Below are 15,063 nucleotides of genomic sequence, written 5' to 3' on the forward strand. Positions count from 1 at the left end.
CCACCTTCTACACATATATAGGCTTGTAGCCGGCTAAATATAGCACCCCTTGATTGCATGTGAGTTCTGGCCCTTGGCCCTAGCCCTTGGCATGACATTACTCCCCCCTTGGAGAAGCATTTTCTTCCTAAAAAACACAAGTGGTGATATCTTCGTAAGAAAACGAATTTGTTCCACAGTGGCATCCCTCACTTGGACCAATTGTCCATTTCACCACTGCGAAAACATTGCCAAGTCTCCCCAAGTTCGTATGCTCATAGCATATTCCAAACTTTGGAAACCTTGCTTCACATAAGTATTGTTGTGCTCATAGCGAACATGTGCCCCTGCTGATATGTAGATATCATGGCAAGTCTCCCCAAGTTCGTATGCTCATAGCATATTCCAAACTTTGGAAACCTTGCTTCACATAAGTATTGTTGTGCTCATAGCGAACATGTGCCCCTGCTGATATGTAGATATCATGGCAAATAAAATTGACCTTGTCGAATTGTACATTGCATGAAAAAGCATAAAAGTAAACTATAAATTTAGTTTGTGTACAACTGACTTAAAACACTGTCCTGGACAAGCCATGCTTGTATCAGACTTTACGAGAACATGTCTTGTACAAGCCTTGCTTGATTAACACAAGAAATCATGTTCTAGCTAAGTGTTTGGTCTGAAATGTAATTCTGATGGTTATTCACAAGCCTTGCTTGTATCGTAATGGCATGACTTGTACAAATGCAGGAAAAACCTCCATGGCTTTGCACATGTATGGTACATGCCACAACCACGCAACATGTTCTTGAAGAATTTGGCAAACAAAATCAAAATCGATTGCTTACCTCATAAATTATCTGTATCAGCTTGTCATACTGCAATTGATTGCCTTATCAACCATTGAGGCCTTGGTGATTGTACTTGATGTTGTGCTCGTACAACTTGGAAAATTGAATCAAATATGGAATTCTAAACTCTGCCTGGATACTTACTTCCCATGTTGAGAAATTCCAAAAGTTGTAGATTGTTTGCTTGTATGACTTCAATTGGAGTTCTTTTTCCTAAACTGGAGTCCGTGTACAAGCTAATTCTGATGCCTAAACATGCATGCTGATCATAAAAAATTTACTGATTGCTGACAACTGCAAATATTGCCATCTGCAAAGGCGAACTTTGCTTAGACCCGCCTTGGTCCTGGCGGCATGCCTGTTGTGTGTATGGCCGCCACATGGGATGGGCCCCTTGGGTACCCTAGGGTGCCCAATCAATAAAACAAATGTGAAAATAAGCTTGGCCACGGCGTGCAGGACAGAGCGGACAATGCCATGGGAAGAAGGGGAAGCTGCAAGCCCTATGGGCATCTTCTAAGCACGCCACACTTTCGAAAGTTGTTGCCCTAGACCTTGCGACCGTGCGTAACCCAACACTTCGCCATTTCGTGCAAGTTGAATTTGGGCCTCTTGTGTGTGTAAGGGACGGTGCTTGCGCAACACTCACTGACCATGTCTCTTCTTCCTCGAAAACTGTCGCTCCCTTGGCCTTGCTTCTTGTCGGCCTTGACGTCTTCTTCGTTTTCTCTACGGATCATGCAAAGCATTCAAGCCCATGCATGCTCCATGACCTTCTTTCCCTTCGTTCCCGTTTGGCTCCGTGCCGATCAAAGCTTGCCATGGACACTTCGACGAGAGAGAGAGAAAGCCTTCTCTTTCTCCATGGCTTCCCTCGAACCTGAACTCTGATTCCAATATGAGATTGCGGGGAAACAACACATGCAACTCTCCACCCTGCTGTGCCATATATAGGCTCTTGATACCAATATGAGACGGCGGGGAAACAACACATCCAACTCTCCACCCAACCGTGCCATATATAGGCTCGTAGCCGGCTAAATGAGCCCCTTGATCGCATGTGAGTTGGCCCTTGGCCTGACAGTGTCTGGTGTGTGTACTTGCCAAGAAGAGTCCAAGAGAAGTGGGGGCGAGTTTTAGCATGCAAGGCAAGAGGGGACAAGTGTTGGGCATGCTTGAGTTGCACTAGGAGGTGTTCCCACCTCATTGGTCAAGAGTGAAGCATTCTAATTCAAGTTTAGTTGCACACTAGCATAAGCATAAAAGGGGGGGCTCGTGGGGATTTTTTGCCTCTTCTTGCTCCTCTCACACACTCTCTCAAGTGCCCAAGATTGGCAAATCAAGCTCTCTCTCTCTCTCTCTCTCTCTCTCTCTCTCTCTCTCTCTCGGGAGCTCTAGAGATGGACTGTGCTCAAGCTCTTGGCTATGGATGCAAATCCAAGCCAATGTAAGTTTCTTTTTCTCCATCTCTACTATTCTATTATACTATGCTATGCTAAGAACTTGTCCATGAGCAAGCGTATACAAAGAATCTATTGCAAAATCCTTCTCTCCACCATCATCTTCCTCTTTCCCCACAATTCCCTTCTCCCCGCCAGGTTGTTTAGGATTTTGGAAGGAGGGTTATACCATGGAATCTTGAAGACACCATCGTCTTGATTCAAGAAAAGCCCCGCTAGAGCACAAACATGTATTGTAACAAGGCTCTCTTCTGAGAGGATTATAATACAAATCCTTTTTGGAGGGGGGATCGGCTCCAAACAAATCCGATCCTCATCGAATATTCAATCTTAATTAGTTATTCTCTTTGAATTATGTGCATGGTTACAATGTTTTAAATGTGTGTTAGTGCAAAAAAATCAACCCGACACAACCTATGATCTCCTTGCTCTCTCTCTTTCTTAAAGAAATTCTCTCCTTTCATAGTTAAATTCTGCTGAATCTGAAAGTAAGTGTTAAATTCTCTAACAGATGAGGCGGCTAACAATCAACGAGCACGTCGTGCATTTGCATCTGCTCCATTATTGGCCATATGCAATGTTACAAGTTTTCATTGCTTTTGCATCTGAACTGCGCTCTTACTTCAAGAAACTGATGCGGAATTTTTTAGCTCGAGTAATCCAAGGATTGAGAAGTGAAAAATGGAGGCCACCCTTTGCATTATGCTCGTTAGACAACAGCTCCATATATAGTAGCTCCACACTGTGGAAGATCACCTCGCCCCCTCAACAAATTTCAAAATTAGTCTGAGTCTTACTGTGTGGACGTTATGTGCGAGTTCGGAATGATGGCCGACTGGGAGAGGGTGGTGGTACCTCATGTGTTTCTCTTGATCAGCTCTAAGCTCTCTCAAAGGGACGTTTGTGCTCTGGCTTCTGTCAACCGCTTTACAAGGCGACTCTTACTTTCTCATCACCCCATTTGGAAGGTAGGGGCAGAGAGAGAGAGAGAGAGAGAGAGAGAGAGAGAGAGAGAGAGAGAGAGAGAGAGATATGAAATTACCCCTACCAAGCAATGTCAATCTTCCTGTAGGCGCTTACATATTTTCCATAAATTGCAGGTGCTTGATTTACATGGCATGAATAGGGCTGGTGGGCGCTTGGCCACGGCTATCAATCTGGTATGTCTGTTTTCCACACACACACACACACACACACACACACACACACACACACAGAGAGAGAGAGAGAGAGAGAGAGAGAGAGAGAGAGAGAGAGAGAGAGGATCACGAATGAGTTCTTCATAGATTTTTGGACTCAGATTTGGGCTGGCCATCTAGCCTGGCGGATTACAGTCTTTCAGTAGCTTGTGGTACACACAACAGGGACTGCAATAGGGGTCTTGCTTGCATGTAGTGGACACCACCCACCGCAAGCCCTTTGGGGCTAGCATTTGGATATGAGACAGAGCATGCCAATTTCGGGATAAGCTATTGGGGGTAGTCCTCAACAATGCCGAAGCTTGATTTCTTGACAGCAGCTTGGATACAGGAGAGAGACTGCAGATGGTAGCAGATCAGTAGCTTGGGCCAGTGGTTTGTATGGCGGACCCGCTGCTAAAGAGTTTTTGAGGGTAGACCTGAGCCATCTGCAGTAGTAGTACTTGTCTTCTGGTTGGAGTTGACACACACACTCTAAGGCCAGTATCACAGGATATAGGATAGCTCCACCAACAAACCAGAGAGACAGCATGAAGCTTTCATACACCTATGGCGATGAGGGCCTTTCCTTACGGAGGGCCAGAGTATCCGGTGGCATTATCAACCATTTGCATGGCTTTTCTCCCCTCCCATTTTGTGATTCAGCTGTTGAGTATTTACTTGCTCAATCTCCCCTCTTTTTCTCTTGTACCGTGTACCCTGTTGTTAGGGAAGATGTATGTAGCCTGTTGGGCAAAAAAACTAATGGAAGGATAATAAAGTTTAAAAAATCCCACGAGGAGTGTCTTTGTCTCTAAAGGATGCCCACAACCCTGGCAAACTGAGCGCTGCCTACATGTGCAAGCAAGACCCCCACTGCAGTCCTTCTGTGTGCAACCACCAATGAAAGATAGCAATTCGGCGAGCATGGTGGCTAGCCTAAAGCCGAGTCCAAAAGTCTGCTAAGAATTTTTCCTTGATCCCCTTATGGTGCCAATGCTGTAGTGCTACTGGAATGGCATATTAATATATGCATGCCAAGCCGAGTCGTATATTGGAAAAAGGGGACCCCGGGGTGGCTGGGAGAGGGGAAAGGATCTTACTACACCCACTCACTAGGGTCCCATTGGAGCTGAGCTATGTCCCAGTGGAGATGAGCTAGAAGCTGAGCCACGAAAGTTCATAACCCTCAGTCTCCTTTGAGGACCTCCTCATGGATCTGGGTTAAGAAACCACTGTTGTCCGGATGTGGCAAGCACTCTAATTTGTTGAAGTTTTCACACCGAACCACAGCCGTCTTGCACTGGACACAAGAAAGCTGACCCCCCTCTTGCACCTTGAAGAAGCACTCCCTTGGGCTCCTCATTTGTGCCAGCTCCGATAGCAATCTGTGTAGAAGTACCTGTCAACATGAGGCTTGCAGCTCAAAAGGGGCATGCCAATTGGTTATAATCGGCGACTGTATATCCTGTTGCATAATCAATCCTCCCGGAATGAGGCTCAATATGTCTGTCCGCACCTCCGCATACATGCTGCGAGACTGCACCCACTCTCCAAAACTTTGAGCCGGACAAGCTGCCATGGGACCCCAAGCTACGTGTGGTCTAGTACTCAACATATGTCCATAGTCCGTGTGAAGCAAGGGTTCGAGATCATAGGCAGTCGAAGACGCTCCTCCATACAAGTTGGCTGACTCTGACTTATTAGGTATGAGTGCAACATCTCCCAGGCCTTGAGCAAACTCATGTCTCCCATCATCAATTCAATCTGACTCTGCGCATCACTGTGAAAATCCAGCGGGTCTCTGGGCACCACAGGCCACCTACTCGAGCGTGAATCATGGTGAGAAGTTAATCTTTTCAAGGCTCACCATTGGGAGGAGTCCACAAACAAATAGGCTTCCTAGCAGGGCCCTACTCTATGGGGTAGAATCATTGAGCCCAAAGCCACCTTGGCGGGCTATAGTGTTAGGTGCAGCGGAATGATTGTTTGCGCTTTGCTCAAGATGAGTGCTCCGAATTGTGCTCAAGGTTCCTTTTAGTTCTTATGGAAGGGAGAGCCTTCCGTTCTTAATGGAAAGTGCTATGATCACAAACAAAGTGAATGGACACTGTGCGTGCAAGTGTATGAGACTGAGAGATAGAGAGAAGAGAGATACGACACCAGAGACGTTGTAAAACCCTCCTCCGAAGGCCCCACTCTCGTCGGCGAGAGTGGTCTACTTATGATTGCACAAAGTGGTACAATGCGGATGCAAGGACTGATGCAACTTTGGACTATGCCGATGACGATGACGGTGATGACGACGACGACTTTAGGGCTGGAATCTGTGGTCTTCTAACTGTTGAAATTCGGGTCTGTTTCGGTGGCTGAAAATGACTGTTTTGGCTGCGTTTTCGATGCTAAAAATTGGGGATCTCATGCATCCGACTAGGGCTGATCTGGGCTTGTAAAAAACGCTGGTCTGCTGCATTTTTATACTGCTGAATTTGCGTTTTTGCTACTGCTGAATCTGTGTTTTTTATGGCTGAAAAATGCTGGCTGCTCCAAGGTTTGATGGCGATCCAGAACGCTAAGGGTTGGGGCTGCTGAAGGGGTGGAAAAACGCCAAGGGGCTGGTCTCTGTCGGCGAGGTGCTGCTCTTGAAAACGCCAGGCTGCCAGATATGATGGCGCTGATGGTGCTAACTCAAATGCTAGGCTGAATGTGGCGATGCTGAGGGTACTGCGGGGTTACTGCTGAGAAGGTGCCTGTTGAGCATGTGCTCTTGCTGCCTCTTCTGCCAGAAAGTGCTAACTTGGGTTTGCTTATATATTAACTTAGCAAAATTGCCCTACCTACTTTTGTTGGGAAGTCACTTAAAAATAATAAGTGAAAAATGTCAAAAATAAGTAAAATAGGCTAAATGCACTGGAAAATTCCCCCGACTGAATCTGATGGATTTTGAAGGGAATACTGATGATCATGCTGTGTGCAACCAGAGGATATTCATCTATACCAAGTGATTGGGCATGCACGGTCTACGAATAGACTCACAAAAGTGCCCGATCACTTCTAATCTAGATTGACTAGACGGACTGAACCCTTGTCGTGTTGTAGCTTGTCCACGGATACATAGGGTTGGATGTGTCACGTGACATCCCCTCCTTTTCAAAGTGAGGTACTGGTACCGAATTGTATGGCGTCGAGGGAGATCGCCAATAGCATCCGGAATCCTGGAAGGGACTCTTCGTCGGCCCACTCTGATGTGTGGGTCGTGCGGTACTTGAACTTCATAAAGGTCTGCAACGCTTGCTTCTTTGGGCCGCGCCGAAAGCTACAAAATCTTTTGAATCTCCTTCCTTGCTTCAACTTCGTCTAGAGTCCCGCTTCTTCCATCTTCAAGAATCTCCATGGCTGAAAATTCTTGAAACCATTTCCAACACAAAACCATGAACATACCCATTCCATGTAAAGTGAAGGGAAAAAATCTTGTCTTCTCGAAAGACTGTGTATGCAATGTAGATGAACATAAAGACGGAGTGATAACCCGTTCATCAAACACATGCAAACAATGAGATCGAATCGTTTTTGCTTGATCGAAATCAATCAACTGTGGCAAATCACAATGGAAATGCCCATGCTTGGTGCTCATACTTTCATGTGCTCGTTCGGAAACTGTGTCATGCCAAGGAAGAGACAGAATGTGACTTCCTTACATACAAACTTTTCAGCTTTTCATGAAAAATCCGCATACATTCGTGCTCATCCATGAGAGAAACGTGCTCAACATACAATATGTCATGCCTAGGAAAAGGGATCACATAACGATGTTGACTAAAATACAAGAAACCGTCACGAATGAAACACTCGAACAATGCGTGCGTATCAATCATGCGAACACAAAATACTTCCTGTGAGGGTTCTTTCAACCTAGTCTCGAGAGCCAAGATCGGTTCTTTCTGAATGATCGAATCATCTCGTGGGGTTCTTTGGACCTCGACTCGAAAGCCAAGATCGGTTCTTCATGATTGATCGAATCTACAATGAGGTTAGGTTCGCTAGAAAAAGCATCCACTAACACATCATCCTTGTGAACAATCACATCTTCTTCATGCAACTCATCATGCTTGTGAGAAATCACATCTTGATCATGCAAATCATCATGCTCATCATTATCATCCAAATCATCATGCTTAGCAATATCATTCAAATCATCATGCTTATCTTTGTCATCCAAATCATCATGCTTATCATCATGCAAATCATTGTGCTTATCATTGTCAATCAAATCATTATCATGCTTCACACAATCATGCAAATCCTGTGTGTCATGCTTTGGAGAAGAAGAGATTGAGACAGTCTCCTTTTCCCAAATCTTGTGCATCTGTGCCTGAACTTGAGAATAGAGTCGCAAGAACTCTTTGTTTTGTCGGTCGTTCTGTTCTTGTATTGCTTTCAAGTCGTACAGACATTGTATGGTTGCCATTCCTTCTTTGTAGTCACGATCTATGGCTGCCTGCTGTTGTTCGTAGGCCTTTCTTTCTGCTTCTCTTTTTGCATGTCTGCGTTCCATTTCTGCTTTTCTTTGTGCGTTTCGTGCTTCGCGTTCTAAATTTTGTTTCAGAAACAATTGCTCCAAAGCGTCCATAGGAGTTAGTGCAATCCTTGACGTAGATGGGAAAGGGGGAGGGTCGGAAAAACCTCCGGGTGGGGAAAATTCTTCTTCGCCTCTCTCATGCTCATCACTTCCAAGCGAAGTATCCATTCCGCTTCGAGTGATGACCATTCTGCAATCGTGGGTTCTTGTGGGTTCTTAAGTTCACGAGGAACTTGGGTTCTTGCAGGTCTTGGTTTTTGGGGTTCTTGAGTTCTTGAGGTTTTCTTTCGCTTGCAAACCGCGTTTGAGAAGGATCTTCTCTTCACCCGAGTTCTACTCCTTTCTGCGGGCGTACCCGTTGGCGGCCTTGCACTCACACCAAGGTTGCTTTTTCCCACCTCACGTCGATTGGCCGGCCGCTAAGTGCACGGTCCGCTCTCAATGAGTGAAAAGAGCCACAAGGGGAGGCTGGACAAGCCCTTCTTTCTTGGGATTCCTGTCACTCTTCAAAAAACACGATTAGGAATCGACACGCCCAAGTGAACTTGGGTTCGTGCGACCGCAACAAGTAAAAAAAATTCTTGTGATTCTTGTGGTTCTTTCCTTGAGTGATACAGAGCACTGCCAAAGCTCTGATACCAATGTTAGGTGCAGCGGAATGATTGTTTGCGCTTTGCTCAAGATGAGTGCTCCGAACTGTGCTCAAGGTTCCTTTTAGTTCTTATGGAAGGGAGAGCCTTCCGTTCTTAATGGAAAGTGCTATGATCACAAACAGAGTGAATGGACACTGTGCGTGCAAGTGTATGAGACTGAGAGATAGAGAGAAGAGAGATACGACACCAGAGACGTTGTAAAACCCTACTCTGAAGGCCCCACTCTCGTCTGCGAGAGTGGTCTACTTATGATTGCACAAAGTGGTACAATGCGGATGCAATAGACTGATGCAACTTTGGACTATGCCGATGACGACGACGACGACTTTAGGGCTGAAATCTGTGGTCTTCTAACTGCTGAAATTCGGGGCTGTTTCGGTGGCTGAAAATGACTGTTTTGGCTGCGTTTTCGAGGCTGAAAATTGGGGATCTCATGCATCCGACTAGGGCTGATCTGGGCTTGTAAAAAACGCTGATCTGCTGCGTTTTTATACTGCTGAATTTGCATTTTTGCTACTGCTGAATCTGCGTTTTTTATGGCTGAAAAACGTTGGCTGAATATGCTGAAGAACGCTGGCTGCTCCAAGGTTTGATGGCGATCCAGAACGCTAAGGGTTGGGACTGCTGAAGGGGTTGAAAAACGCCAAGGGGCTGGTCTCTGTCGGCGAGGTGCTGCTCTTGAAAATGCCAGGGTGCCAGAGATGATGGCGCTAACACAAATGCTAGGCTGAATGTGGCAATGTTGAGGGTACTGCGGGGTTACTGCTGAGAAGGTGCTTGTTGAGCATGTGCTCTTGCTGCCTCTTCTGCCAGAAAGTGCTAACTTGGGTTTGCTTATATATTAACTTAGCAAAATTGCCCTACCTACTTTTGTTGGGAAGTCACTTAAAAATAATAAGTGAAAAATGTCAAGAATAGGGAAAATAGGCTAAATGCAATGGAAAATTCTCCTGATTGAATCTGATGGATTTTGAAGGGAATACTGATGATCATGTTGTGTGCAACCAGAGGATATGCATCTATACCAAGTGACTGGGCATGCACGGTCTACGAATAGACTCACAAAAGTGCCAGATCACTTCTAATTTAGATTGACTGGACGACTTAACCCTTGTCGTGCTGTAGCTTGTCCACGGACACATAGGGTTGGATGTGTCACGTGACATGTAGTGCGATGAACGACCAAACAACTTTGGCACGTGTGGGCTGTCCATCTCTGCTAGACCATAGGAAGCTCTTGATGAACCACTGAATCTGGTCTATGCAAGGGCTTGAAAAGATCGAGCAGGAGGTAATGTACCACATCGTGCAGCACGTGGTAGGCCACCATAATGCGTCTTGCCAAGGTGAGGCAAGCCATGTAAGGTGTAACGGAAGTGAATGTTGAACTTTGCTCAAGATATGTGCTCAAGGGTTCCTTTTACTTACGGAAGGGAGAGCCTTCCGTTCCTTTAGTGAGAGAGTGCAAATGATCACAAACAAAGTGGAAAAACATTGTGAAGGAAGGTGCTGAGACTGAGAGATAGAGAGAGAAGAATACGACACCAGAAAAGTTGTCAAACCCTCCTCCAAGGGCCCCTCTCTCGATGGCGAGAGAAGTCATTGCTATTGATTGCACAAATCTCTACAATGGCCTAAATGCAATGGTCTTGCCGATGATGTCGACGACGATGAGACGGGCTGAAAACTGAAAACGCTAGGGGCTGAATTCTGCAAATCTGCTATCCGCTGAATTCTGACTCTATGTTGGTGACGACAACGACGACGAGGACGCGACGACGATGCGCTGAAAATGCAAATGCTGAAATCTGCGAATAGCGGGCTGAATCTGCAAACACTGGCTAATCTGACCGTGCGGCGAGGATCTGCTGCGGGAAGGTGAGATCTGCAAGGTTTGGGACTTGTTCTGCGGTGTCTAAATGCTGAAAACTGAAAACTCTACTGCTATGGCTGGTCTTGTCGCCGGGAATCTGCAAAACGCTAGAATGCTCTGCAAGTTGCAAAAACGCTAGGCTTGATCTGCTGTATGCAAAAACGCCAGGCTGATCTGGGAGTTCTGCAAACGCTAGGTACTCTGCTGCAAAACGTCAATGCTGATCTGCTGCAGAAAACGCTAGCTGGTCCTTGTGGCTGAAAAACGCTAAGTCCTCCTGTCGGTCTTGATGAGAAGGTGCACTGCTAGAACTAGGTTTCCTGCTGCCTCTTCTGCCCGAAAGTGCTAGCGCTAGCTTTCTTATATATTAACTTGCAAAGTTTTCCCTAACCAGTTTCCCAACAAAGTCACTTAATAATACTAAAATAGGAAAAATGGGTTCTATGCACTGTAAAATGCTCCTGATGGGTACTAACTGTAATCTGATGATCATGCTGTGTGCAACCAGAGGAAATGCAACTACTCTAAGTGTCTGGACATGCATGGTCTGCGAACAGACTCACAAAGGTGTCAGAACACTTCCTAAGCTAACTGAATCCTTGTCATGAAGTAGCTTGTACACATGCACATAGGGTTAGATGTGCACGGGACATCCCCTACTTTTCAAAGTGAGGTACCGAACTGTATGGCGGCTAGGGAGATCGCCAACAGCGTCTGGATGAATCTTGGGAAGGACTCTTCGCCGGCCCACTCTGATGTGTGGGTTGTGCGATACTTGAACTTCATAAAGGTCTGCAACTCTTGCTTCTTTGGGCCGTGCCGAAAGCGACACAAACTCATCATGTTGTGCTTCAATGGTCCAACTGCGTCTATGGACGTAAGTCCACCTTTTTTCAAGAATCTCCGAGGATGAGAATTTCTGAAACCACTTCCAACACAAAAACATGAACATACCTATTTTATGTAAAGGGACTGGAAAAAGACCGTTCTTTTGAAAAAACTATGCATGCAATGCAGATGAACAAAGTGACGGAGTGCCAAACCGTTCATCAAACACACGCAAACTGTAAGATCGAATCTTGACTTTTTGATCTAAATCAATTGAAAATCGACGATCCGAACACTTAGATCAAACTCTCACCTAGCTGTCCAAACCTGTCAAGGGCTGAAATCGCAGGTTTCCGACGTGATTTCAACAGCATAACGGCGCCAAAACCGCTATAGGTCAAAAGTACACCTCTAGGACAGATTCCCGTGCATTTTAGAAGCTTTCCGGTGAGCTGTAGTTGAAATTCAGCATGCTGTAATTTACTGTTCGGCCACTGACAGGTGCCCAAACTTTTGTATGACCACCCCAAGTCTTCCCTGGTGTTAATTTGCAGTTTAGGTGCAAAACCCTAAACCTGCAAAAAAAACACAGCAGGTTGTAATTCTTTGTTTTGGGTAGAGCGACCACGTCTACACGTGTCCCAAGAGCTCCCGCACGGAATGGGACAACCCCTTGTGATTTGGACGAGTTTTCACGCAAGAAAACTCGTCAAATTCGCAATCTTCTGCAATGGAGCTGTCACAAACTACTGACGTGTCAAGCCATTGAAGAACGGAGCTGAGCCAACCTTTAGATCACGGCCGAGAGGTCTAAACTGTCAGAAGGACGTGGCAACTGCTAACCTTAGTTGCCAATGATTTTTGTTTAATTTTTGAAACCCTCTTTTTGAAGTTGCAAATGATCGGACATTGTATGGTCAATGTGAACGGTAGTTTCACCCGCAAACGGGAAGTTGGTCGGCACTGGAACTCGTAAAGTAAAAGGATGTCTAGGCTCAATTCAAGATCATGTAGGTCCCCCCGTTGCACTTAGCAAGTTAGTGGATACTAGGAAGTGAACTCAATAAAGGTACAATTTCAAGGTGGGGTTACCAAAGGAAAGTACCCGACAGCTCGGCTACATTGCATTTTTGGATGCGGTCCTAGTGGGCATTGATGGTCAGATGACCAATGGGAGTCCAACGGAAGCATCCCCTAAAATTTAGGGAACTGCATGCTGAATTTACTGTTTTTGGGCAGGAATCAGAGGGTTTATGCCAGTGGAAGTGAGTTCCAGCAGGGGAATTGGTTTCGCGCAAGTTTTGGTGTTCTTATGCTGTCGAAATTTGGCCAAAACAAGTGGTATCTAGCTGGATACAAGTAAAGAATTCCCAGGAATCTATTTTGTAATTTACCCTCTCAAAGGATAAAGAAATACCGAAAGGGGCACCAATTTTGGGATCTACAGGTTGTCGGCATCTGCTCGGAGCATTCTAGCTTCCGAGCTGCGTGTGTGCTTAAGTGTTAATTCCTGTCGCAGGTTACCTTTGCAAAGTGCTTTGTGTGTGTGTCTAAAGTAAAGAATTTCGGGTGAAAGCCAAAGCCTACCGCCCCATGGGCCGGTTTGAACAAACCCTAAGAAGAACAAGCAGCAAGAGAAGAAGAAGTCCTACCAACTTATGGGACCCCGTCCGATATGGCCCAAGTGACATAAAGGCCTTAAAATAAAGCTGGACCACACACACAAAAGATAGAGTAACCAGATGTTGACGTGGCAGAGAAGTACGGATTCCCGAATTTTGCGCTGGCTTGTTGATGTGGCAGATTGTATGGAATTCCGCATTTTGCATTGGCCCGTTGACGTGGCAGATTGTACGGATTTCCGCGTTCGTTGCCTGATGACGTGGGAGAGCTGTACGGATTCGTGCTCTTGCGCTGGCAGCTTTTGAGCACTTGCTTTTGAAGACCAGTTGCTTTTGAGTTTGAAAGTGTTTCATGTAACTGCTTTTTATGGCCAAGGGCCTTTAAATATGAGCCAAGGACTTTTTCTCTTGCATGCTCTGCGTGAGGTGCAAGGGATGGAGTTGTACAGAGTTCAAGTAATATAAAGAAACATCGAAAGGGGGCCAACGTTTAGGGCCAATGCTCTTGGGGTGGAACTCTGCCACTCTCCGTCTCGTGTGTCGTACATCTCTTTCAGTTCAATCGTTATTTGAAGTGCCTAAAGTTGTTTAGTCTGTTCTTTTCTATCGGCACGTGGTGCCCGTCTCGTGACAGTGGTATCATTTGTGCCCGTCTTGTGACAGTGGTATCGGAGCATCATGCGTATGCTTTTTTGAAAGCATACCAGTCCTACCAAAGAGTAGATAAGCAAACCTGTGCTTCCAAAGGCTAGAGGAATTTTATTTGAAGAATCTTGTGCTGAAACGATCAACGTTTGTCAAACATTGAGTGTTTGAATGCAAACTTGGTGGAAGGTTAGTCACAAAATCCATGGAAATATCTTGAAAAGGTCCATTGGGAATAGGCAGCGGAAGCAAGAGGCCTTGCTGCTACCCCGCGGAGCTTTTACCTTTTGACATATAGTGCACTGAGTGACATAACAAAACACATCCTTTCGCATTTTAGGCCAATAAAAGAATCTTTCTATTTTTTCCAAAGTGGTGTTCATTCCCTTGTGCCCACCCGTGAGAGAATCATGTGCATCATGCAATATGGTTGGCCTGAGAGAGGGCAACACACATAGACGTTGACGGAAGTACAACAAACCATCACGAATGAGGTAGTTGCTTGGCCCTTGGGAAGCAAGAGCCTATAACCAATGCTTACCAAACTCGGAATCCGCATACTGATTCTTCATGCTGTCGAAAGACACACCCTGAATAGAAAATGTGGACCTTGACTCAAGAGCCAAAATGTGTCCTTTGTGACTCAATGCATCTGCAACAGGGATAGCTTTTCCAGGCACATACTCAATCAAACCTCCAAATTGCTCAAAAAATTGTGACCACCGTGCTTGGCGATCACTCCAATGTGCACTAGGCATAGACTGGAGCCACTTGAGGGCTTGATGATCTGTGCGAATTTTAAACTCTCTACCGTACAAAAAATGCTTGCAATGCTTAAGAGAGTGAATGACAGACTAAAGTTCTTTATCATAAACTGAATAATTTTTTTTCTCCACTATTGAGCTTCTGGCTAAGGAAAGCTACAGGACGACCATGTTGTTGAAGCACAGCGCCTATGGCGACATTACTCGCATCCGTCCATACCTCAAAGGCATCATCCCAAGAGGCAAGGATAAGACACGTGCTTCTGTCACTGCAACCTTGAGAGTTGCAAAAGCCTCAATGGTTGCTGCAGGCAAGCCTACGCACTGACGGTGAGTCTTGATCCCTTTCAAAACATCAGTCATCGGTGTGACAATGCGTGCAAAATTCTCTATGTGTGAACTATATGCTTGACATAAACCAAGAAAAGAACGCACATCATATGCAGTTGTGGGCAAATCCCAATTACGTACCTGTTCCACCTTCGCGGGGTCTAGCTTGACGCCTTCTGCAGAAATGATATAACCCAGATAAGTGACTTCAGTAAGAAAAAATTCAGATTTCTTAGCTGCAATGTACAACTGACACTCATCCAAACGGTTTAGTACCCTTTCGACATCCCTTTCATGT

General features: G+C 45.6%; 1 protein-coding gene across 1 annotated transcript in view; it reads left to right on the forward strand.

Moving 5' to 3' along the window:
• Positions 1–2,919: 2,919 nt before the first annotated feature.
• The window catches only part of LOC147424848 (F-box protein At3g58530-like), a 92,634-nt gene continuing 80,490 nt past the window's right edge, over positions 2,920–15,063 (forward strand). The window contains exons 1-2 of the mRNA XM_086500252.1: positions 2,920–3,261; positions 3,394–3,453. Coding sequence (XP_086356378.1) covers positions 3,103–3,261; positions 3,394–3,453 — 219 coding nt within the window. The 5' untranslated portion in view covers positions 2,920–3,102. The remainder of the gene's footprint in view (positions 3,262–3,393; positions 3,454–15,063) is intronic.

The sequence above is a fragment of the Adiantum capillus-veneris genome, chromosome 25 (assembly GCF_014529385.1).
Source record: "Adiantum capillus-veneris isolate H3 chromosome 25, ASM1452938v2, whole genome shotgun sequence".
Taxonomy (NCBI): Eukaryota; Viridiplantae; Streptophyta; class Polypodiopsida; order Polypodiales; family Pteridaceae; genus Adiantum; species Adiantum capillus-veneris.